At 36.1% G+C, this 26,704-nt stretch overlaps 1 protein-coding gene across 5 annotated transcripts in view; it reads left to right on the top strand.

Annotated features, from left to right (window-relative positions):
- LOC150094505 (monocarboxylate transporter 12-like) overlaps positions 1 to 26,704 on the top strand; it is a 191,830-nt gene that overhangs the window by 141,668 nt on the left and 23,458 nt on the right. For all 5 annotated transcript variants that reach the window (XM_090411878.1, XM_090411879.1, XM_090411880.1 and 2 more), the window contains one exon: positions 20,409 to 20,534. In XM_090411878.1, coding sequence (XP_090268004.1) covers positions 20,409 to 20,534 — 126 coding nt within the window. The remainder of the gene's footprint in view (positions 1 to 20,408; positions 20,535 to 26,704) is intronic.

The following is a 26,704-nucleotide window of genomic DNA, read 5'->3' as shown; positions in this document are numbered from 1 at the left end:
TCAATTTTTACGTTTATATCTTTTTCATTTTCATATGTGATCGTACATCCTAGGTAATTAAATGAATTCACCTGTTCTAAGATCTTGTTATCTATTACTATTTTAGTTCTTGCTGGATCTTGTCCTTTAAAGACCATAGTTTTTGATTTTTCTGTTAATATTATCATGCCATAATCTTTGGATATCTCATTTAGATCTAAAATAGCTTTCTGTAGTTTATCTTCTGAATTTGTAATTATTATTTGGTCATCAGCAAAGAGGAGAGTGTTTACTGTAGAAGAAAGTTTAATTCCTTGATGTAAATTTTTATTCCATTTTATTATTATTTCATTTAAGTAGATATTAAAAAGAGTTGCTGAGAGGGGGATATCCCTGTCGGACCCCTTGGTTTATTTCTCTCATATATGATAGCTCGTGATTTAATCTTATTTGTATTTGATTATTTTCATATATACTTGTGATAGCTTTTAGGATATTATTTGGTATTTGTCTTTCTTTTAATATGTTAAATAATATGTTTCTGTTAACTTTGTCAAATGCTTTTTCAAAGTCAATAAATGCAATATGTGTTTCTAAATTGTATTCTCTTCTTTTCTCTATTATTAATTTTAGGCAAAAGGTCAGTCTATACATGATCATCCTTTTCTAAATCCATTCTGTACTTCCTAAAATAAAGTTTTTGGAATATTTCATTAGTTTGCTATTTAAGATTCTGCTATATATTTTGTAACAGGAATTTAGTATACTGATACCTCTATAGTTTTTAGGGTCATCTCTATTACCTTTTTTAAAAATAGGAATCACAATTGCTTTTTTCCATTCTATTGGGGGATACCAGTTGAATAAATTTTATTTTAAAATAACGAGTCTTTCTTTGAATCTAGTTCCTGCATATTTATATAGTTCTGAACCTAGTTTATCTTCTCCAGGTGATTTTCCTTTTATTGTTTCTTTCAGGCTGATTTCTAATTGTTCTTTAGTTATTTCCCTTTCATTTTCGTTAATTGTTTGCCAATTGTCTTTTTTAAAATATTTGTTTGTCCACAATTCTGTGTAGTAATTTAGAAATTCTTTTAATTTCAATTCAGTGTTTAATTTTATGTTTTCTTTGGTATCTGCATTTAAGTGTTTCAAAATTTTATATACATTGGGTCTTATTTTATATAAATCATGTTCTAAATAAGAAACAAATTTGTTCCATGCTTGTCTATGTCTTTTCTGACTTCTCTTTTAGCTATGGCTCTTATTCTTTTATATTCTATTTGTTATAATGGGTAACATATATATATATATATATATATATATATATATATATCATTTCAAATTTTTTAGTGATGTGTTTTTGAACCTAAGATTGGTTTTACCTAATTGCTAAATTTTCAGACATTGTACAAAGTAAATACAGGGAAAAATATAATATTTGCAGATTTTCAACCGATTCTCATAAGAGAAATTTTTCAGATTTTCCATATGCTGAAAGCAAATAAATCTGATGTGCATCACCTAGTGACCAACCCACAGACTAAAAGGAAGACAGCTCCAACAGTGAATCTTCCTGCACCAGAAAAAAAAAGTGTGATAGATATGTTATTTGGCGAACAACATATCTAGCAAACTGTACTTTAAACTCATCACAGTCCTAGAAAAAGCCTACTGTCCCAAGAACTTTTTGCAATCAGAGTCTACTGCTTACTTACCTTTCTACAACTTCCTGGGAGGGTCTCTTATTCTCCTGCTTACTCCTCCAAATATAATCCTTTCTGTAGTAATTATCTCTTTCAAATCACTTTGCTAATAAAAATGGAATTTAATTTAAAAAATTCTTTTTTTTTTTATGGATTGATCTTGTACCTACAGCTTGTTTAAAACATAAATTACTGCACTGAAATATATTTTCCACACAGAATGGACATGACAACAAGCTTATATAATTATTTTCATATAGTATAGGTTGAAACTGTCCAAAGTTAAATTTTCAGTTGTCAGTGTTTGTGTTTGAAAGAATTACTATGATGTCTGTAATAAACTAGTTATTCAACTGACTCTGTTGAGTAGTGGTAATATGAAAGTGTTTTTTTTTTTTTTTTAATGGAGAATCTATCCACAAGAGCTTGGTCAACCTGTAGTGCACTAGCACTGTGGATGGGCAATAAGGAACTTGCTTTCTGACATGCTTAAGCAAGGCACATCCATCATCAGATCCAGAAGGAATTCTGCATCCATTACACTGGATCTGCATCCAATATGTTGTTGATGGATCTACAACAAGATCCATCAACAGCAAAGAAGTATGAGAAAAAAATCCAGAAAACAGAAGGCAGATACCAACCATGATCTTCCCATCCTAGAACATAATTGTTGCATAGTTGCAGATACTCTTAGGGAGATTTTTGCCAAAACATCAACATCATTTTATCCCCAGAGTTCCTTACCCAAAAGAGAAGCAGAAAAACAACAAATTTTCTCTTCTTCAAACAGCACTGAAGAATGCAACAGGCCATTCACTACAGAAGAAATGAAAGTTGCTTTGCTTAAGTGCTACCCAAGTGTGATTGGACCTGATAATATCTATAATAAGGTCATAAAACATATGTCGTCGTCATCCATGAATCAATTCTTGCACCTTTATAACAGAATTTTCTGTGAGTGCATATTTCCAGATACTCGGCAAAAGGCAATTATTATTGCCTTTCCTAAGCTAGTGAAAGATTTAAAATCCTCACGTAACTACTATCCACTTGCTCTAACCAGCTGCTTGTGCAGGTTTCTGAAAAAAAGCCAAGTTCTTGGGACTCGTATTTGACAGCAAACTCAGTTATTTCTCTCACTTACATCAGTTATGAGACAAGTGCCATAAAGCAATAAACATCCTTTGCACCCTATCTTCCACCTCTTGGGGGTGCAGATAGATGCAGATTCTTCCTCTGTCTGTATCATGTACTTAGAAGATCAAAACTTGATTATAAGTCCCAAGTCTATGCATCTACCAGAAAAGTACTCTACAATGGTTACTAGCCTTGTTCTTCATCAAGCCATAAGAATTGCAACTAGTCCATTTTGATCTTCACAAATCCCTAGTCTGTACATCAACCACCTATGTCACTTCAACGTCAACAGCTGTTTCAGTTTTACACAACAAAAGTAAAATCCCTGCAACTACCCCATATGACCAACACTCAACAGAATGCTATGAAACCCTTTGGTTTGTGAATAAAACCTAGTCTCTTACAAGTTCTAGATATTGGGGTAGATAGCATAGCCCAGATAACACCTCCACCATGTCAATCATACATACCAACCATGTAGTTTTTCTTTTTGCAGCTACAAGCTACTGAAATATTCCACTTCTCCTGCTTTCTCGCAGCAGCTCTTTGAAGCTTATACAATTAAATACTCTGATTTTGTACCTGGGACAAAATCTACACAGACCGTTCAAAATTAGAGGCACTAGTGGGATCTTCTGCTGTCTTTCCAGACAGCATAATATCTTCTTGGAACTCGAATATAATAACTTTACAGCTTAGCTGTATGCTATAGCACTTGCTTTAAAATACATACAAATGCACTGCTACCAAAGGTACATAATATATACTGATTTGCAGAGTTATTTACTTGCAGTAAGAAGGCTTGAGCTACACAAACATCCAGTGCTCTCTCTCGAATCCAGCATGTCCTTTTACAGTAATGGAAGCTACACTTGGATGTATACTTTGTTGGATTCCAAGCCACATTGGGATTAAGGGAAACAAAGCTGCAAATATTGCAGTTATGTCAGCTTGTTTCTCAAGTTTCCACCATATGCTTCTACCCTACATCAATTACTGGTAGATAATCAGACAAACTTTTATCCCATTGGCATTCATCATGGAACAGATCTATTTTTCTACATTAATTTTTATTTTGAGTACTTCTAAAAAATGCTTCATTTATTTGTATATATAGATTTTACATCTATATATACCTCTTATTTATTACATGTAGATGTTGTTGGAACATTCTTCTTGGCTCTATGGTTTGCCATCTTGTTGTAATGTTGTTCTTAATAAAAACAATTAATTGCTGGTTGATTACTAATCTAAATGTAGGGAAATTTATATTTATACTGTGCCACCCTATATTTAGATTAGTCTATGTAAAATAGTAGAATCAATCTTCAATTAACTTAGCAGTCTCCTTATTCATGAATTTAATATTTTTCACTTAGGGCTCCCACAAGGTTCAAACTTTTTATGAATGGTGCAATGAAAAAGAATCAGTCACACACAATATTGAAATCAACAAAACAAAACATTTAATACAAGATCATATGACAAATACATAAATTTAACTCCGAAAATAAGATAATACAATTAACTTAGTTCTTCAGGTCAAAACATTCATATTAAATTACACTTCAAATCTTCAGATACAAAATTCACAGTTCTCTCAATAACAAAGATTGTTCACGCTGATCAATACTACAGAATTTCTTGCCAAATAAATTTGCTGGTATCACTCAGTTACACTCTATATTTAACACTTAGCAAGCACTTATAACATTATTAATCGCGGCAGTTATTGCTTCAAGGGGAATTATTTTCAACTTCTAACTTCGGTTAAATTCAGTGAAACGGCACCGTAAATGTTAGGATATTCTAGACAGAACTATCACTTAAAGCTTAACACTGAATTAAAATAAAATAGGACTGTTCTTACCGTGATTAATCCTTGCACATCAGATTCAATGTGAGCACATTTCAAACTATATTCACTTGTTACTTTGATGGAACACTATTCAAAAGAATTCTTCAAGGAGATAACTGAATTATTATTTATCGCGCTACACAATTCTTGGCAGCTTACTATAGGGCAGAATAATTATTCCATGTTTACTACTGTATAACAAATTGAGCTTTGTACAATCTTTCTTTAAAGCGATATAGGAATACGTAGTAATTTTAAAACTTAGTGGATTTATTCTGAATCTTCAATTAATCCTCCGGTCTTTTAATTATCTCATTATGGCACTAAATTCCTATTACTGCCACTGCTGACTTTACTCTCAGCTATCTATAAGTTTTCTCCTCATCTCCGTACACTTCTGAATGCTACTCCCTTGAATTTCCTGCCCTTCAGTGTTCTTGTTTACTTTTACCTCTCGCTTATGTGCCTTCCTTCTTCCCACCTAAAACTTGTTCACTCCATCCAACTCATTAATTTCTCCTCTCCCAATTATCGAAGCTCACGCCCTACGCTCGCGCGTTCTATTTTATTTCTATCTCCATGGCAACGATCAAAACAGAACGTAAATAAACATAAGCATTAGCGTTACATAAGGTTATACCTTTACACTGAGTAATGAAAAATAATAATAAAAATATTTTATTATTATTATTATTATTATTATTACCACAGGCTACTCCAGGAGTCCTTAGACTCATCGAGGGAGGCCCTAAACATCATGTTCACGCAGCTGTTCAACATTCTCACAGTATCTATCATACCTTGCTTTGAACTCGCTCACTGTCATAGCACCCACAACAGACTCTGGCAGCTTATTCCACTCATTTACCACTCTAAAAGTAAAGAACCCAGCTCTAACACCCCTGCTAACCACGCTCTTGCCCAGCTTCCATGGGTGTCCCCTAGTTCTCCCACCACCAGTCCTGATCTCAAAAATATCCTCTGAATTAATCCTATAGAATCCTTTTAGCAATTTGAATGTCTCAATCATATCTCCCCTTTTCCGCCTATCAACCAGTTTCTGCAACCCACAAATCTTCAACCTGTTCTCATATGGTTCATTCCATAGACCTGCTATCATCTTAGTCACTCGCCTCTGGATCCTCTCAACCTCCTCCCCATCAAGAAGGAACCGAGGTGACCAAATCTGGGCACAGTAGTCGAGATGAGGTCTTATCAGGGCTCGGTACAGAGGTACAATAACTTGTTTTTCTCTGCTCGTCAAGGTATTTTTCAACAACCAAGTGAGTTGATGAGCTGATTTAGCTACTTTCGCAATGTGCCCCCTAAACTTCATCTCCCTATCCACCAACACTCCCAAGTCCCTGGCCTCATCAATCTCTTGGAGTACAGTTCCACCAATGTGGTATACTGCTGCTAATCTTTTCACTCCGAAATGCATAACCTTACATTTTGTCACATTAAATTGACATCCATTCTCCTTAGTCCAGAACTCCAATCTATCTAAGTCATCTTGCAAGACTTTGACATCTTCTGCATTCACTATCGCCCTACCCAACTTTGCATCATCAGCGAACAAATGAACTGTCCCACTTAGACCCTTCCCTATATCGTTAATGAGCAGATTAAACAGCAGTGGTCCAAGAACAGAACCCTGTGGCACACCACTAGTCAGAGGCCGTTTTTTGGACTCTACTCCTGAATAAACTACTCTTTGATATCTCTCCATCAACCACCCAGCTATCCATCTCACCAACCCTATATCCATTCCCATATGTTGTAGTTTACGGATTAGAATTTCATGTGGTATCCTGTCAAATGCCTTTGCCAGGTCCAGCAGTATCACTGTAAACCCATTTCCCTTATCCAGTTCAGCCGTCACCTTGTTATAAAACTTGAGCAAGTTACTGAGCCATGATCTACCCTTCACAAAGCCATGCTGTCCTCTGTACAGTATCTCATTTTCATCAATCCATTCCTGTATTTTTCCCTTGACTACTTTCTCCAAGACCTTGACAACGACTCCTGATATGCTGATCGGTCGGTAATTTGCAACCATAGTCTTGGATCCTCCTTTATGCAGTGAAACTATTTTCCCCTCTTTCCACACCTTCGGGACTAAGCCAGACCTGAGACTCAGATTAAACAACATGGTCAAGGGCACTGATAATTCATTAGCGGCTTCATGCAAGACCCATGCCGGTATACCATCCAATCCCACAGATGTATTCACATTAAGGTTCTGTAATAGACTATTCACCTCCACTTCATTCATCACAATTCCCATATAAACTAATGGTTCCTTCATTTTTTCAACGTCACCACTGGATGATATACTTTTGCAAAGTGCGCGCTCAGTAACTCCACTATATCGACTGGTTCAGTGAACTCTTTACCATCGTCATTCCTTAAAATCATTTTGCCATGTACAGTTTTTTTCTTGCTTGCAGCATATTGAAAGAACTGTTTGGGATTCTCTTTTGCTTGCATAGCTAGTTTCCTTTCATAATCGGCTTTTGCTGTTTTTACCACACTCGTTACCCTTCTGGCCTGTACTTTATACCGTTCGTGTGCCTGCAGGTCACCCCTTTCTTTAAATTCCCTCCATAGTTGTTTCTTTTTTTGCAGCTCAAGCTTAATGGTGCTATTCATCCATTTAACCCCTCCTTGTTTCACTATTCGGACCTTAGGTATACAATCAGCCATAACCTCCTGTAAATGCTCTTTGATCACTTCCCATGCTCTATCGACGTCCAGCCCTTGCAGTTGTACATGCCATGGCACTGATCCAAGCAATCTCCTAAGCTTGTCATACTTGCCAGCATGGTAATTCCACATATACCCTGTCTTAATCACAAATTTCACACCTTTAGCCACCTCCCAGGTCAAGACCTTATGATCACTCTCACCAATAGGTGGCAACATGGTCATATTCATTACAGTCAAATTCTCAGATACTATTACCAGGTCAAGCACTCTCACACCCCTAGTATTTTCAATTACATGCTGTTTCAGATAGTTATCCCTTAATAATTGAATAAAATCCATTTCCTTCCTCACATGTGTCCTCTCCTCCTTCCAATCAATGTTACCATAGTTGAAATCCCCCATAATAATTACCCTCCTTCCACTCATTTCATCAATTTGTTTATGCATACCATCTCCACCATCTATTCCATCACCTGGTCTATAGCAGCACCCAACTGTATATTTTATTCTGCCAGTATCAATCTCACACCAAATAGCCTCAAATGAGCTCCTTTCACTATCCTGCAATACCTCAATTCTCCTTGGCTGCAGTTCATCAGCTATCATCAATAACACCCCTCCCCCAATTTTATTCTCTCTGTCCCTCCTAAACATACTATAACCTACACATTCTATCCCACTAACTATATCATCTTCCATCAGCCATGTTTCACTAATGCCAATAACCTGTGGCCAGGAAGAGCCAATCAAGGCCAAAAATTCTTCCTTCTTGTTCCTAATACTCCTGGCATTAGTATACATGAATTGCAGTGTTCCCTTTGTCCCACCCCTATCTTGATGCGTTATTCTAAATATCCCATTCCCATTTTTTGTCCTTATTGCTGGCTCAGGTACATTATATACATTTTTACACTCAACTGTCTCACTGATGTCTGGATATCCACTTCCCCCCCTCCTTGGTAGTTCTAGTTTCCCTTGTTCTGCACATCCATTTTCACTTCATTCAGCAACACTTTTTCCAGTCTCCGCACACCAAGTCCATTCAAATGCAGGCCATCCATCTTGTATAAGTCCTTTCGCCCATCAAACTCATTCCACACGTCCACGAATTCCACACCACACCGTCCGCATAACCTGCGCATAATATCATTTGCGATTATGGCCCTCCTTCTAAACTCCTCTCTGTCATACCGTGGTAACAGACTCACCATTCTAACTCTGTCACTCTTTTCTTTCGCTACCTTTAACAATACTTTCAAGTCCTCTCTCATAAAAAATTTATCACCTTTCAATTCATTCGTACCAGCCACAATTGTTATTTCTTTCACCCTCTGTTTTTGCACTCTAATGCTCTCACTTACATCCTTAAATTTCGCACCCGGTAAGTACGATTTAGTTACACTCCCATCTATTACTCCTCTTAATAACGAGTCACCATACAACACTCTCTCCTTCATTTCGGAAACTCGCCCACGCTGTTTATTTACGTTAGCCTTACGTTAGTAAAATTACGTTAGTAAAATATATGTTACAGTTTATATAAGGCACATAAAAGTTACATACATAGAATTCCTCATAATATTATTGAAGGAATAAAGTAATAAGATAAATGTCATTTACTACAGAGTCCTTTCAATAGTATAATATACATTAAAATTATATAATTAAATAATAGCTGATAAAATTCAAGGATAATACATGAATAATAAATCTTAAGCAAGGGACTAACAAATAATATTTAAATGAGTCTTGCTTAGTATATGGTAGATTATGTTAAATGTGAATGAGGAATAAAAACATACAAAACAATTTCATTCACAGTTTAACAATGTCCTTGCACCATTAAACAAAAACAAACAGACAAACCATACACAGTCCATTTATCTGACGGCCAATCACCTATCCAACTCACTAGTCTCTTATCCAGTCTAATGTATTTCAATTTAGTAACCAGCATGTAGTGTGGCAGGCCTTCATTGAAAAAATCCAAGTATGACACTATATACAAATCTCGCTTATTCAGTGAATTTGTCACTTTGTTGTAGCACAAAAAACAGATTGCTAAAACATGACTTTCTTTTAATAACCCCATGCTGACTGTCATAGAGGATACTGCTATTATTAATCTGCTACTGAGTCCTCTCTAATACCTTCAACATGACCCCAGACACACATACACACACACACACACAGACACACACACACACACATACATACATTGGTTATAGCCAAAGTCCTATTTTCTCCCCTCCCCTCCATGAACTGAAACAGTTTCACTTTCTTTTCACTCCTTTGGGACCTTCCCTGCTGCAATAATTCCCTGGAGCATCCCTCATGCAATAATATACTCTCAAATCCAATATCCTATTAGCATACTTTTTCACTGCTAAGCTCAAGTTAGTATACTTTTGTATTTTAAAAGAATCTCTGCAAAACAACTTTTAAATGTTTTTGAATTTCATGGGCACTTTTCTATCTTCATTTGCTATCTGGAAGTAATATTTACACTCTTGCCTGCAGTAGAATAAATCTCCCAGCCAATGTGTCATATGGTCAATGCCTTCCCAAGGATAGTTGAAATGGTGAAATGATGGGAAGTGTGCAAGATGACCATAATTCATAAAAATCGCAAGAAATCATAAGGAAAGAGAGACAGACCAATCATCTAATGATAAGCCTCATTATATAATAGAATATCATAACATAAGCAGTTAATAGGGCAGATAATGAGTAGTTCTGCTGAATATTTGTATAAGGACTTGAAGTGATACAGAAACTTCTGTTTTCACCTCTCACACATAACAATTTTAAATTCTCAAACACTATGAAGTAATTACAGGAAATATCTGCAAATTTTTTAAATCTTCCCATATACTGAGAACAACAACTAAAGTGTGAAGTGCATTATCTGGAGACCAACTTTCCATGTTGGAAGGAAGACACTTCCTGCTGCTGAGTTTTCCCACTCCAAAAGAAAATCCTACTATTGTGATATATGTCCAAACATTTCATTTGAAGAGAAGAAAGGGAGGAAAAGATAGATATATGTATATGTATGAAAATTGTTGGATGCCCTACGTAATTACCACCTGCTTCAAAAAATATCATATAATTGCTAAATTTTGAAAATATGATGGAGGCAACAGTCTAGTATTGTATAAAACTACTCATCAAGATTTTCATTAAAACAGTTTATGTCACAATTTGGTTTAATCTTGAAATGAAAAAATAGCCTTAAGTTTTACATGTGATTTTTTAATTTAAATTATAAAAGAAAAATCAGCAAGAAGAGTTTCACCAACTTCTATATTCTCACCAGTAAAAGAGTTTGCATCAAGTTTACTAATTCCTTATATATCTCCTCCTCAGTCAATATCATTCCCTCTGCCACCATACTCTCTATACTCAAGCATCTCATGATGTTGCATTCATGAAGGTGAAATACCCTAATAAACTGCTCATTGAATATCTCAACTATATTCTCTTCAGCAGTTACCAGTCTACCATTGTCACTCACTGATTGCATCTTCACTTAGTCATTCTTTCTTGTACTTGTCACATATTGAAAGAATTCAATCTTGGTTTGATTCACTAATTTCTGATTATAGCACACTTTGACTATTTTTACCAACACATCTTCTTGGCTCTTGGTATTCTTCATGCAATAAATTACCACCAGTATTTATTTTGTGTAGCTTCTACAGTTCCTTCTTCCAGATTACATGCTTAATCTCTCTCTTCATCCATTTTTACCACTACCTTATTTAACCTTGTTCACCTTTGGAATATATTCAGACATTACTGCTGCTAAATATCTCTTAATCAGTGCTAAAGTAACTTATCTCCTTTTCAGCTTCTTTCCATGCTATAGTTCCCTGTTGTCTGTTAAGTATCATCAGCTTTGTAAATCAACATATTCCTTCTTCACAGAAGTTTTCATGTGACTGGCTACAATCCAGGTGATCATCTCATGGTCATCAGTTTCAGCTGGAGGAATATTTGATACTCCATTCACAGTCACATCCTGTGATGATTCAGATCTAAGACTCTCAATCCTTGTTTGTGCTCCGTTACATATTGCTTAAGATGGTTGTCCATAACTCAAGAAATTCATTCTCCTTATTCCCTGATTCTATCCCTTCATTCCAATTAATGTAGCTGATTTGATCTAAAATCAGCTGCAATGATTCATTCCATTCAATTTATATTTTAATTGTGGTAATATTATCATAATTAAAATCACCTATAATGATCATCCTTCACTTACTAAGCTAATTTGCCTATACATTTCTTGATCTCTATCCTCCACTTTCTCCATCCTTTAGCAATAACACCCAACTAAATATTTCATTTGAGGTTATCTAGTGTAAGATTGAAACCAGCAAAACAAAATAGAGTTCGATGCTACTACAGACCAGGGGATGGAAAATATGATGGAGATGGTATGCATCAGCAAATAGACTCAATGAGTAGAGGACAGGTAATTATTATGGGGAAGGGCAAATTTCAACTATCAGAACATAGATTGGAAGGAGGAGAGGCACTTGGAAGGAAGGAAATGGGATTTCTGCAGTTACTAAGGGATAATTACCCGATACAGCATGTGACGGAATATACTAGGGGTTCGAGAGTGCTCAATCTAGTAATTGCATCTGAGATGTCTATAACAAATATGACCACGTTGCCACCAATTGGTGATAGTGATCATATGGTATTGACCTGGGAAGCGGCTAAATATATGGAATTTTCAGTTAAGATAGGGTATATGTAGAATTACAGGGATGTAAATATGAAAAGCTTAGGAGATTGCTTGGATCAATGCCATGGCATGTAAAACTGCAAGGGCTGGAAATTGATAGTGCATGGAAAGTAGTAAAAGAGTGTTTGAGGGAGGTAATGACAGACTGCATACCTAGAGTCAGGAGAGTAAATCAAGTGGGAGTTAAATGAATGAATATCATCATTAAGCTGGAGTTACAAAAAAAGAAACAATAGTGGAGGGAATTTAAGGAGACGGGTGATCAGCAGGCACATGAACAGTACAAGGCACAGTCCGGAAGTACATCACTAGTGTAGTAAGAAAGGCAAAAGCATAGTATCAAAGGAAGATAGAAATGCAGGCTAAAGATAATCCCAAAGTTCTTTTGATATGCTGCAAGTAAATGAAAGAATGTATATGGCAGAATGATTTTAATGAATGCTTATGGTAAGGAGGTAACTGAATCAGTCAAAACAGTAGAATTACAGTGAACCTTTTGCAAGAGTATATCATCCAGGTGGTGATATTGCAGTAACAAAAGAACCAAAGGCTTATATGGGAACTGAAGTAAATAAAATGGAGGTGCATAGGAGGAATATGAGCGATAGACCCAGGGTAACAGATGGCAATGTAGCAAATGAAGTTTTAACCTGAGGCTTGGCTATTGCCGTTACCCTGGGACGTTGAGTTTCGCTCTCTTAGGTTTCTTCCAAAATTTTGCTCCCAGTGAGGGGGGGGGGGGGCTTGAATTTCAGGGTGTTTGCCCTAAAAGAGCATTTTGAATTTTTTTTTTTTAAGCACCTCCATATTGCAATTGGAAGAACGACCGTTACGTTACGCCATTCAACTGGAAACGGCCCAAGTTCGATTCTCGTCATGACGGGAGGAATCTTTATATGACTTTTTCAATTGAAGGTGAGTTAGCTGATCTCATACTGAGGTAGCAGGGTTTTTTCTCCTGGAAACTCTGGTTTTTCATCCCGCATACAGACAAATTGGCCCTTCAGAACACATGCAATTTACAGACAAAAAATACTAGCTGTGGTGGTGGGCAGTAGATGGCACTGATGTTGCTGAATTGGCGGTAGAGGTTCGGTGTAGTGGTGGAGATGGAGAGTTATACAATGGGCGTCCTCCCACAATGAGTCTTCAGACTTCTTGGAGGTGTCACGAATAATAATAATAATAATAATAATAGCATATTATAGCTGTGTAATTGACAAAATCATGCTTTCTGGGTGTAAAAATTAATGATGTTAGTGAGGCTATTAGAGCACAAAAGGGTAGGGTGAAAGAGATATTCGTATTGTCTGGAACAAATAATTTGAAAGGAAAAAAGTATGGCATTAGAAAGGACATTAAAGAATTACTGAAAGTAGCAAAATAAGAGAGTGAGAAAAGAGAAAAGAAATGAGTGAGAAAAGAGAAAAGAAATGAGTGAGAGAGTTAAGATAGTGAGTATGTTGTTCCTCTTTATTAAGATATCGGCTGTGAATACAGCTGTGGGATTGGATGGTATACTAGCTCAAGTTTTATATGAAGTGGCGAGGGAATTGTCAGTGCCCTTGACCATATTGTTTAATCTGAGCCTGAGCGCTGGGTTATTCCCGAGGGAGGAATGATGAGAAAATAGTTCTATTGCATAAAAGAGGCTTCAAGACTGATGTAGGAAATTACCAACTGATCAGCACATCAGGAATTATTGTTAAAGTATTGGAGAAGGAGAAGGTGGTCAAGAGCAAAATACAGGAATCGGTTGATGGAAATGGGATACTGTATGGGAGGGGGCAGCATAGTTTTGTGAAGGGTAGGTCATGCTTCAGTAACTTGCTCATGTTTTATAATACAGTGACAGCTGAGTTGGATAAAGGTAAAGGGTTTACAGTGATACTGTTGGACTTGTCTATGCAAATCTATGCCTTTGACAAGATAAAACATGGAATTCTAATCAGAAAACTGCAGCACATGGGGATGGATATAGGGTTGGTGAGATGTACAAAGAGTAATTGCGTTGATGGGATGGCCTCAAAGAGTGGAGAATTGTTATGCTTGTATATTAATGTATGGAGTATCACAAATGAAGGGGCTGAGTTTCTAGAATTGATTGAATCAGTATGCCCAAATATAATTGGCATATGTGAAACTTGGTTGACTGAGGATGATGTACTATCAGGACTTGAAATGGTAGGATATAGAATTTTCCAAAAGGATATGAAGATGAAGAGAGTAGGGGGGAGAGTATTGTTAATGGTAGCAGAGGAATTGTCTTCTTCAATAGTTGAAGCGGAAAATAGTAGTACGTATGAATATTTTGAAGCTGTTTGGTGTGAAGTTGAGATCAATAGAATAGTATATCTAACAGGATGCTGTTATACATGAGGGAATGCAGAGAGTATTGATTGTGAAATGGTTAGACAAATTAGTTGGGCAAGTAAAAGGAAGATGATCCTAATGGGAAATTTTAATAATAGGAATGTGGATTGAAAAGAAGAGATAGTGTATAATAACAAGGAGAGTGAATTTGTTGAGTTTCTCAGGATAACTATCTAAAGCAGCATGTGATGGAAGCAACATGAGGATTATCGGTGTTAGGTTTTGATATCCTCACAGGAAATGGTTTTGAATTAGTTATCAGCATTGCCATCAGATGGTGAAAGTGATCGTGAAGTATTAGTTTGGAAAGTAGTCAAACAGGACAAAGTCATCAAGAAGGTCTATATGTGGAACTTTAAGGTGATAATCATCAGACGCTCCATAGTCAAATAGCATCAATACATTGGGTTGATGAATTGTGTAGAAAAAATGTTCACAATAGATGGGAAATGATAAGGCAGTATCTAATACAAGAAATGCATAACTGCATACCAAGAGTTAAGCAAATAAATAGAGTAGGAGAGATGGATGATCAGTGAAATCAGGCAAGCGGTGTTACAAGAGAAATTGTTATGGAAGAAGTACAAGATGGTTTGCAGTGAACAGATGCATGAAGAATATAAAGTGCAGACCAGAAAAGTGACAAGCATGGTTAAACAGGAAAAAGTAGAATATGAGAGAAGATTAGCCAGTCAGGTCAAAGCTAATCCAAGGAAATTTTTCTGCTGCAAGCAAGAGGAAAAATAATTATGGCAGGTTGATGCTGGTGCATAGTTATGGCAGCAGAGTAACCATAGCAAATGATATAGTGGAATTATTTAACGAACAGTTATCAGTGTATATCGTAATAGTGTAAATGATGCTGTGTACTATGTAGAAGGGAGGCAACAGTTAGGAGAATTAAAGGCGAATGAATCAGAAGTATATCAAGTGTTGCTTGGGTTAGATGTCAATAAGGCTGTGGGAATGAATGACATATCATGACGTATTTTTAAAGAATGTGCAAAAGAGTTAGCCATGCCCTTGTCCTGGTTATTTAATGAAAGCCTTGCAGTGGGGAAGTTCCTAAAGAGTGGAAAGAAAGCAAAATTATACCTCTCCGTAAACATGATTTGAGAACAGAAATTTCCAATTATAGAGCTGTCTATATATCTGCAGTTGTGATCAAATTGTTGGAAAAATTGGTTAGAAATAGAATACAAGATTGGGTTGATGAACATATGATTCTCTATGATGGTCAGCATGGATTTGTATTTTGTTTTAGCAATCTGCTTATGTTTTAGGATAAGGTGACAAATCTGTTCAATAAGGGAGAATCATATACAGTGATATTCCTGGACTTTGCAAAAGCATTTGATAGATTACTACATGATAAGTTGGTTAGATGGATCAGAGATTGGTTCTCTGAATGATACCAGCAAGTTGTGTATGATGGAGCAGTAAAGGAAGATGACACGTGTTGTGCTTCAGGGTTCTGTTCTTGTCCCTTACTGTTTAACTTATTTGTTAACGATATTTCACTAACAAATTTGTTTAATTTTTCATGTGGATTGACTGGGGATCTTCAAATGTTTGGCGATGATGCAAAGTTAGGTAGAATTATCAGGAGTAGTGCAGATGTTAATTCTCTACAGGAAGATTTGAATAGTCTTTTAGCTTGGACAAATAAATGGGGTTGCAGTTTTAATATTAATAAATGCAAGGTGTTACACTTTGGGATACCGAGACATAAGGTGGTGTTACGTCAGGTACTGCCCTGTTATTATTGGTTATATTAATTACTTGTCTTACTTATTCTCAGCTATTCCGTTGTCGACAAATTTATATTCTTTTAGGTTGACTGCGCCAGCCGGCAACTGAATTCTGACACACAATTTTAAACTACTGAAAAACAATATAGGGATCAAATGGTTTGCAGTCGTGGTCCCCCTTTCTTTGTTACTAATGGATTCCCCTATTACTTATGCATGGTCCGAAATTTAACAAGTGGAAACTCAGTTCTCAGAACAATGACAGACTCATGAGGTTTGAATTAAAGAAATACATTTATTTAGACAAATACATATATACACTTTAGTTAGAAATTCCAATTCTAAAGAGTCTGAACTCCTCCCCCCTCCTTTTAAGTTAGTGTATCCAAAAGGTTTACTCTAAGATCTTATACTATCAATCTCATACTCTTTTTTGTATAACGTTCAGGCTCAGTTAATTCTTACAGAGTACTCTGTTCCCATATATTGGAATAACACATATACATAGATACAGTCTACAATCCTAGTGTGAAGCATATCAGACGTACTCTGTCTTGCAAAATTCACGAGACAATATTCTCTCTTATGTTCAGGCTTTATCCTCCCCCAAAATTCAGTTAATATTCAAATTCAAATTTAATACAATGATAATAATGTTTCTTCTAACATAAACAGTTCGAAGCCTTGGTTCCCAGCTCAGCTTAAGCTTAGAGTGTCATTTGCTCTTTAGACGTAGACAGAATGCCCAAAAGATTACAGTTCTTTAGATACAAAGTGGAAGTTGACTATATGGAGCTCCTTAACGTTCTGTTTCTTATACCCTCTTTGATTATTATTCAATTTTAATACGAAAGCTTGCATCTTACCGCTTTCTTTTCTGGTAGTTATTGGGACTTCCTTAATTAGACTTCCGGGATTCCTCACCGTATATCTCTTATGGCGTCTGCGACATACTTCTATTCTTTTCGAAAGAGGTTCACCTCTTCGCTGATTTATATGTTGGCTTGGCTAACCAGCGGCTCTTTTCTGGAACTCTGGCCGCATTCCTCAGTTGTGGCTACGGTCGACGCAGCACTTACAGCAACAGGAGAATGTTGCTGGGCACAGCAGCAAGCTTCACAGCTATCCAGCACTTGGATCAGGAACCAGGAATAGGAAAAAAGAGAGCGATTGAATTCCAAACCGAAACCTCTATAGCTAATGTGAGCACCCTCTCTTGGTGACTACATCATGCATATAGCGGCGGCCGATTGGTCACCGCAGCTCCGAACTGTTTTTGACATGGCTCAATACATATATTATCTTATATACATTTTTCAGCATTTATACAAGTTTTGTCTTTGTTAAATAATCCACAAACATTATCTATTTAAATTATCGGTTTCTCAAAAATCACCTTAATATCTACTAGAAAAATGATTAGACACAGTTCTGAGTTACCAAAGATGCACATTTTCTTGTGGAGGCATAAGCATGTCCATATCCATGGTTTTTAACGTTACCTTAAGTTGGGTCGGAAATAGGATGACTCATTAAAAGTGAATCGGCACTTTTTCTGACACAACAGCGGCATACTGTATTGGTGGAGCTGTACTTCAGGAAGTGGATGAGATTTGGGATCTTCGAGTGATGGTAGACAGTGGACCGAAGTTCCGAGGGCACATCACATGTACTGCAAAGACTGCACATTGTTGCTGCTATGATAAAAAGTACATTGACATGTAGGGATAAGGAGGTGGTGGTACTTCTATATTCTATATAAATTGTTCAGACCACATATGGACTTTTGTGCTCAGATTTGGTCACCTAGCTTTCATTGTGATGTGGAAACACTAGAGAGAGGGTCCAAAGATGAATAACCAAAGTGATATCAAGACTCTGGAGTGTTGGTTATGAAGAGTGTTTGAGAGAATGTAGATTACATAAGTGTGTGAATAAGAGGAGATATGATAGAGACCTTCAAGTTAGTTAAGGGATTTTATCAGATTAATACAGAAGAAATTATAAAAAGAGTGGATGTTAAGATGGGAATTATGAGGGGTCATCCCTGGAAGTTGTATAAAGACGTGGTGAAGAAGGGTGTGAGGAGTAGATTTTTTGCATGGAGAGTTGTGAGTGGAATGTAGGTAGTGTAAATAACTTTAGACATGTTGCTGGTTGAGTGGGTCTCCAACAAGGAGTCAGTTGACTCCATGGAGGTTACCAAATAATAATAATATTGTTTCTGCTGCAATGATTCTTAACTTACCTCTTTTTCTTATTGTCCATGATTCACTACCATATATATACACATTCTTAGGCTGTTTTTTTTTTTTTTTTTGGTAACTATTGCTGACCTTAATGTTTTGGTTGTTATTCCATTTACTTTGGAGAATTTGTTAATTTTGTTAGAAATATCTGAATCTTCATTGTATAATTTATAGCCAAAATAATTAAAATTATTTACCTGTTTGATTATTTTATTGTTTATTACTATTTTAGTTCAGGTGTGCGTTTCTCCTTTGAACCATAGTTGTAGTGTTCTCTTGAGAGAGATTGATATATTATATTGTTTTATTATCAAATTCAGTTTATTTGTCAGTTGTCTTCAGTGGTTCCAAATATCATTTGATCTACAAAAAAGTATATCTAAGATAAAATTATTTTCTTGTTGGATATAATAATCTCCATTGTTTGATTATTTCATTCATATATATATATATATATATATATATATTTCAAATAACACTGAAGAAAGGGACATTGTTGTTTAAGACGTCCTGTTACTTTGAATATTTGGGTTTTGTTCTTACCTCTTTTTAGTATATCAAGGCTTATATCTGTCTATCTTGTCTAAAGCCTTTTATAATCTGTGAATGCTAGATGTGTTTCTGAGTTGAATTATTTTCTTTTCTCAGTTAGTAGTTTGAGGCTGAATATAGACTCTATTATGGATCTTTCTTTTCTAAAGCCATTCTGTTCTTCATTTATAATTTTTTCTAGTATAGTGTTGATTCTGTTATTCAGTATTTTGTCATATATCTTATATAACCTATGTGTAATAAACTTATTCATCTGTAGTTGTCACATTTATTCTTACATTGATTCCATATCTTATATAACCTGTGTTTAATAAACTTATTCATCTGTAGTTGTCACATTTATTCTTACATTGATTCCATCTTTTTTAAAGATAGGGATCACAGCTGCATGGTCCCCATCATTGGTTATTCTTCCTGTGTTGTATATTTTGTTTATTAAAATAAAAACTTGCTGGTGGAATTTATTTTCTACATATTTTGTAAGCTCTATTGGGATTTTATCATCTCCTAGTGATTTAACATTTTTCTTGTAATGCCTCCTTTAATTCTTCTGATATAATGTTATATGGGAGACTCTTGTCAGTTACATTTTCAAAAAATCTTTTAAATAATTTTGATTTTATTTCCTTTCCAGAGTTCATAATAATAATCTGTCCATTGTTAGTCATCTGTCTCTCTAGTATCCATTGTTTCTTTTTGTAAGACATTTATTGCTATATAGATTTTTGGTTATAGTTTATATATTTCTTTTTTTAATTTACTAATATAATTATCCCAATGTTTTCTGTAAAGTTTACTTATCTCTCTTTTTGCTATTGCTCTTTTCCATATTCAGAGTCCTTTTTTTTCCCTTCATTTTTTTCTTTTTTCTTAGATGCTGATTATACATAATCAACATCAGATTTTTCCATCTCTGCTTTCCATTCTGTTTCTTTTAATATTTATTTATGCTGTCTTAGTATGCATTTTTTTTTCTGTTTGTAGTAGTATCTTTATTTTATATATGTGTTCATTACCATTTGATTTTCTTTTCTTTACCCAGTTTGATGGTATTGATATATTTCCAATTACCAAATGATGATCTGAATTGATATTGTAACCTCTGTAAACTCTTACATCATTTATTAATTTTGCTAGTTTATTACTGGCTATGAAGTTTTTTTTTTAAAACTTGATAGCCAATAATTTAAAACTCCAACAGGAGTTTTAAATGTTTTATTTACATTGTGACTTTAAGTGTTTTTAATTGCTTCAAGTTAGACTGTAACATGAAGGTGTACAGAAAACATTGTGTGAATCAGTATACTTACACATGCATTGCCTATTTTATAGGTGCTTATGTAAGTCTGACTTCAGTCATCCTAGTTGACTTATTAGGACTTGATAAACTAACTAATGCCTTTGGCTTGTTGTTGGTCTTTGAAGGAGTAGCTTGTCTTATTGGTCCACCAATAACAGGTAAGGCTGCATAACATATGCATATCTTATACATTTTATTTAATTATTTAATACTACATCAAGTATAATTATTTTCATGAGAAAATATTAAAATTGTAAAACAGCCATAGTTAATATCTCAAACTTTGTACCATTTTTCATTAAGTACAAATCATTTATAAACCGATGAGAGATGAAAATCTTAAAATAATTGCAAATCTTGATGAGACGCTGTGTAATGAAGGAGTTTGCTGTTGATGGCTAACTTTTATTTCCCCTTCGCAAATAGACTGGATTTGAGATGAATATCTAGAGAAAAACAAGAAAAAACTTTCTACATTTATCTCCCAATTGTTCTCAGAACTTGTGATCCAGAAGTAACATCCATCTGGGAGATAAATGTAGTAAGTTATCTTTTTTTTTCTATTTTTTTAACTTTTTTTATATATACTGTATATATACATAATTGAAGAAAGTGTGAAGTCAATAGCCTGTATATACAAGTAACCTAGTTGTCAAGATACTTCATGTGCTAACTTTGCTTACACTCGGGTAAAGGATTAAACAAAGATGGAAGTTTTTTTCACATGGCTATGCTACCAATTACATATTTGGTTTAATCCTTTATCCAAGTGTAAGCAAAGTTTGCACCTGAAGTATTTTCAGGACTGGGGGCAACTCATGGTAAAGTTGGAATAAGTTCTGATCACTTTCCTTAGTATCTCCCATGATGCAAAGCACATCTCCTTGTGGACATGTATAATGCTATGCATTAAGTGAAGGGCCACTACCCAGACAGGTTTTGACCTTTATTGAGGTCTCATCAGTGGGAGCCAGACCCAGAGGTGGTGATACTAAGACGCAAGACGTTGCTGACTATAAGGTTGAAGCAAAATGCTTTTATAATCCCTGCTATCTGATAAGGTTGCTGTGTGAGGAAAAGTTTATGAGCTAAGTGCTCTGCCTGAGTGGGTGCGATTTAAAGATCTTCATTTGGAAGTAGGGATGGCCTTGGGTCTCCTATATTTGGAGAAGTCTGTTTCATCAAAATTTGCTGCTTGTTGCACTAATTCATTTGGATGTGAAGAGGATGCTGAGAAGAACTTTACTGCTGAAGACTGCAGGAAAGAGATGTAGGGGATATTTGTTCCAGGATGCATAAGTAATAATGGGTCGAATCATCAACTGATAAAGGAGCAGTTTTATTTTGGTATCCAGCTTGCTATTCCTATTGATAAGAGGGGTAAAGCTGTGCAATGACTCTTGATGCTTTTGTACATGAGGCTTTTATATGTGAACTGAAGGTTTTCTGTCCAGCAGTACACCCAGATATTTGGCTTCTGCTTTCCAGGGAATCTTGATATTAAATAGGAAGATGTCATCTTTGGGAGATATCGAGTTTTTAGTGAAGAGCATGGCGATACTCTTCTGAGGGTTTACTTGCAATCTCCATTTCGAGAACCAGTGCTCTAATCTCTGCAGGTTTTCTTGCAGTTTCTTGGTGACAAGGTGTGGTTTAATAGATCTGGTTAGTATAGCTGTGTCGTCTGCATATAGGACAATGATGGATGACATTGGATTGTGCAGAATGTCCGCCATGTAAATCATGAAAAGTATCGGTGCCAGTAGGGACCCTTGAGGCACTCCTACCAAGATGCGTTGCTGGGTAGATAATATATCATTTAGTTTGACTTGCATTTGTCTGTCACTAAGAAATGACTTTATAATTTGGACTAGATCTAATGGAATGCCAGCTAAAATCAACTTGTATAGTAGTCCAAAGTGCCATAATTTGTCGAACGCCTTTTCTAAGTCAAGAAAAACTGCTCCAGTGTATTGGTGCCAATTGTAACTTGTGGTAATGAATTCGATTAGTCTATGATGAATTTGTTGGGTGGTACTGTAAAACTGGCGAAAACCAAAATGTTCTGAAGGAAGGCTGTTTAATTTTTTTACTGAAAGTTGAATTCTGGAAAGGATAGCTTTTTCTGCTATTTTGCCCAAATTAGAAATCAGACTTATGGGACGATAACTTTGAGGCTGCTGAGGATCCTTGCCAGGCTTGTATATAGGAACTACGTCTGCCAACTTCCATGCAGAGGGAAAGTACTTAAACCTGAACATAGCATTTATTATTGTTGTAAGATATATAATGGCCTTTCGGGGTAGCAGTTTAATAACTTTGTTGGATATGCCGTCAGGCCCTGGAGCTTTTTTATTCTTTAAGTTCTTTATAATGTCATAAATTTCAGCTGGGGAAGTAGGTGTGAGTTGGCTGGTACAGGTATCAGGCCATTTTAACACATGTCTGACATGGCGGTGGACTTTGTAAATATGATTGAAATTTAGATTATTGTATGAAGGGATACACTGTTTTTCTAAAGTTTTAGCTATAGTTTCTGCTTTTTTTGCATCTGTGTAAACAATGTTCAGGTCAGATTTAAGAGGAGAAAGAGATATGTTTTTGTTTTTGATGTTTCTCAGGAACTTCCAGACGGTTTGATCACCAGGTGATATGGAGGCTAATTTGTCTTCCCATAGTTTGTTTCTGTGGACTTTAAGTGCATCTCTCACTGCACTGTTCATTTTGTTGATATATTTGTTGTCTTGCGGTGCTCTGGTGTTGCGGTATCTTTTTCTTGCTTTATTTTTTTCCCTGATTAAGTTCATTATGTCATTTGGTAGTCGTTTAGGCTTGAAAGCAATTGAATTTGAGGTGATAGATGCTATGGCTGTGTTGATTTAATCAGTAAGTTTATTGACTGCAGAATCAATTTCTTCCTTGGAATATATATGAGGGATCAATGTAGTTTGGAAGCATTTTGGATAGTTTTTCCCAGGGAATGAAGGTGTGAGGCGAAGGGGGAAGTCCCCTCTGATAACCCAGTTGGAGCAGAATAGGACTGTGGTCTGATGATAATTCATTCAATGATTCCAGGGTGTACTGCAGATTGACATTCTGAAGGACAGCTATATCCAAGACGTCGGATGAGCCAGTGGGACTGTGGTGAGTTGGCACTGAGGGGCCAGCCACAGCTGCGCAATTTGAGCTTGTGTAGTTAAAGAGGATGCGGCCATTCCTATTTATAGACTTACTGCTCCAGGCGTGATGTTTTGTGTTTAAATCTCCAGCGATAATAACCGGTAGTTTAATGCCGAGGATAGCATCCAGATCTGTGGTCAGCAATGTTTTTGATGGTGGGTTATAAGCAGCATAGATATTTATGTTTCCGACAGAGTTTGTGATGACATTGATACCTGTGACTTCGAGATTAGTAGTTGTAGGAATGGCTACAGCATGATGGTTGATGTGATTTTTGATAAGGATGACTGTACCACCACCTTTGTAATCCAGCCTATCATTCCTGTAAAGTTGATATCCTTTGAATTTAGGATTGTCAGTAAGTCTCAGGTGAGTTTCATTAATTAATAATATATCCGGATTATACCTGTCATTGAATTCCTACACTTCTAGTATTTTATTTTTAAGGCCGTTGGCATGCCATGCAATAATCATTAGAGAATTTGGGGTAAATTTTTTCCTATGCATTGGAGAGTGCAGATAAAATGGACTGTGTTTGCTGCAAGAAACTTTTTGTAGTGCTTAGTGATGGATTTGCGTTACTGAAATCCTGTAACATATTTACAAGAGAAGAGGTGATGATGGCTGTTATATGTGAATGTGGATTTGGCATATTCTGGTCATGGACTGCTTTTTTTGGGGCAGGCCATGTCAGCATATATTCTTGTTTGATGTTGAAGATTTATTTTCTTAGGGGGCTCAGTTGATGGTGGGTGAACACTTGTCATCTTGTTCAAACTAATATGAGCCTGATGAACTTGAGCTTCTGGAGCTCTCGTTTCTGATAGTGAGGTAGATTGACTGATTAACTCAGTTTGCCTGTTTTTTGGTGGCAAATGCACCCTCTGTAATTTGCAGGAGTGGTTTTTGGCTTGGAGCAGGTATGTGTGGGATGGGTGTCACCACATTTTAAACATCTGTATTGAGCTTTGCACAACTTCTGGGCATGACCAAATTTTTGGCATCTATGGCACTGCCCAGAAGAGGCCCTCTTCCTAAGTGGCTCCGGTGAGACCTTAAGCCCACAGATTGTCTTCAAGTTTTAAATATTTTTATAGATATTGTGTATTTCCACCAATACCAGAGGCATAAGGGTCTTGTTTGATCTGTACATTCTGCTGACCTTTATGGGAGGCAGATCTTGCATGTTGAGGTCAGCAGCTATTTCAGCTGTTTCAATGTCTTCAAATACTCCTCAGAGTACCACTTTTAAATTTTTCTCTGAGGTAAGTGTGAAGATATGGTATTGTATACCTCTTACATCCAACTCCTTGGTTAAATTTCTATAGTCAGTCACTGTAGCTGGCTGAATTTTGATGCCCTCCTCTGTGTTCTTGGCAGTGGAGTAATTTATCTGCAGGTTGGCCATGGTGGTTCTTAAGGCTGTCCATCTCTGCTTTTCCCTGACTGGAGGCACCTTTTCATTGGTGGAGGCAGAGGAATCTGTGTTGGGGGCATCTTCATCCATGCTATTTTCGTTTGCTGACTCCGAGGTGAGAGTTTTGCGTTTTTTGCATGTGTGCATCTCTCCTTGATCTGAATGCGTAGAGTCCGAGATTACTAGATTTAATTTTTCCTCCATTTGAGGAGCATCTTCATTTTGATCTTCATCAGTCTCGGGTAAAGAGTAAAAATTTAGGAAGCCGGACCATTCAAGCTCGAACTTCTTAAGGAGTTTCTTTATAAAGCTGAATGCCAGTCCTTTATCTAGAGAGTCTATAATGATGTCAGGATCTATCATGTTTGATGGCCATTTGAGGTTTATTTACAAGAATAAGTGCTGGCGCTTCATCCAGAGAATCTGTGAGGGCATCCAAATCTAACACATTCATCATTAATGATTTGCGTATAAACGCAAGTAATTCCTGCAAATATATAGATCTGAAATAGATGTGCTAACAATGACAATTCTAACGGCTAACAAATGTTAGCCGTTAGAATCGCCATTGTTATTCCTAACGAATTGCCCTCATTGCAATTACAGTCCACTTACCTTTGCTGCTGTTCTTAAATACAGTATAATCCGTAATTTAATAACTTTAATCACGTCTCTGCTAGTTAATCTAGCTGCTACACTACAAAACCAAAGTTTCTCATATTTGATTAACACGTTCTACCGAGAAGAAAATCCACAACTGTCATCAACGAACTCTGATCACTACCATTCCCTAAATTAAACTGCTCGGTGATAATTTAATAACTTTAATCACGTCTCTGCTAGTTAATCTAGCTGCTACACTACAAAACCAAAGTTTCTCATATTTGATTAACACGTTCTACCGAGAAGAAAATCCACAACTGTCATCAACGAACTCTGATCACTACCATCCCCTAAATTAAACTGCTCGGTGATACTAAGGTGGATGTAATGCAGAAGTCATATCACCATATACCAGTTGCCAAAAGGTGTCAACACCTTATTATTAAAATTCTCTGGATTAGAGATAGTTGATGAAAGTATTTTCACTTGGCTATGCTACCAATTGTATATTTGGTTTAATCCTTTATCCAATTGTAAGCAAACAAAGTTTGCACCTGAAGTATTTTCAGGAAAAAACTTCCATCAACTATCTCTAATCCAGAGAATTTTAATAATAAGGTGTTGACACCTTTTGGCAACTGGTATATGGTGATATGACTTCTGCATCACTTGACAAATATACTCGATCAAGTAGATGCATCATATATGCTGCTGTACTTGAATTTTTCAAAGGCATTTGATAGACTTCCACATGACAAGCTAGAAGCTAAACTGAAAAAACAGGTAGGATTAAATAACAGACTAGTAAGTTGTATATGGAGGAGTGGTATCCCAAAAGAGAAAGGTCACTAGTGAGTGCCATAAGGATCTGTTTTGGGACCATTATTCATTAACTTGTATGTTAATGAAATTGAGGACTGCTAAACTGGAGATGTGCAGCTGTTTTACCGATGATGCAAAGTTGGGAAGGGCTATGAGAAGTAGAGCAGACATTGTGGCCTTGCAAGAGGATTTGAATAGACTATGTGAGTGATCAGACAAGTGGAGCCAAAATTTAATGTTGCAAAATGGAAGGTCTTAGAATTTAATAGGCAAGGTTGGGATGCAGAGTATACAGTTGGAGAAATT

Source organism: Typopeltis vanoorti, chromosome 22 (assembly GCF_054136105.1).
Source record: "Typopeltis vanoorti isolate ZY-2024b chromosome 22, IOZ_Tvanoo_1.0, whole genome shotgun sequence".
Classification (NCBI taxonomy): Eukaryota; Metazoa; Arthropoda; class Arachnida; order Uropygi; family Thelyphonidae; genus Typopeltis; species Typopeltis vanoorti.
This window is presented reverse-complemented; position numbering and strand designations above follow the sequence as displayed.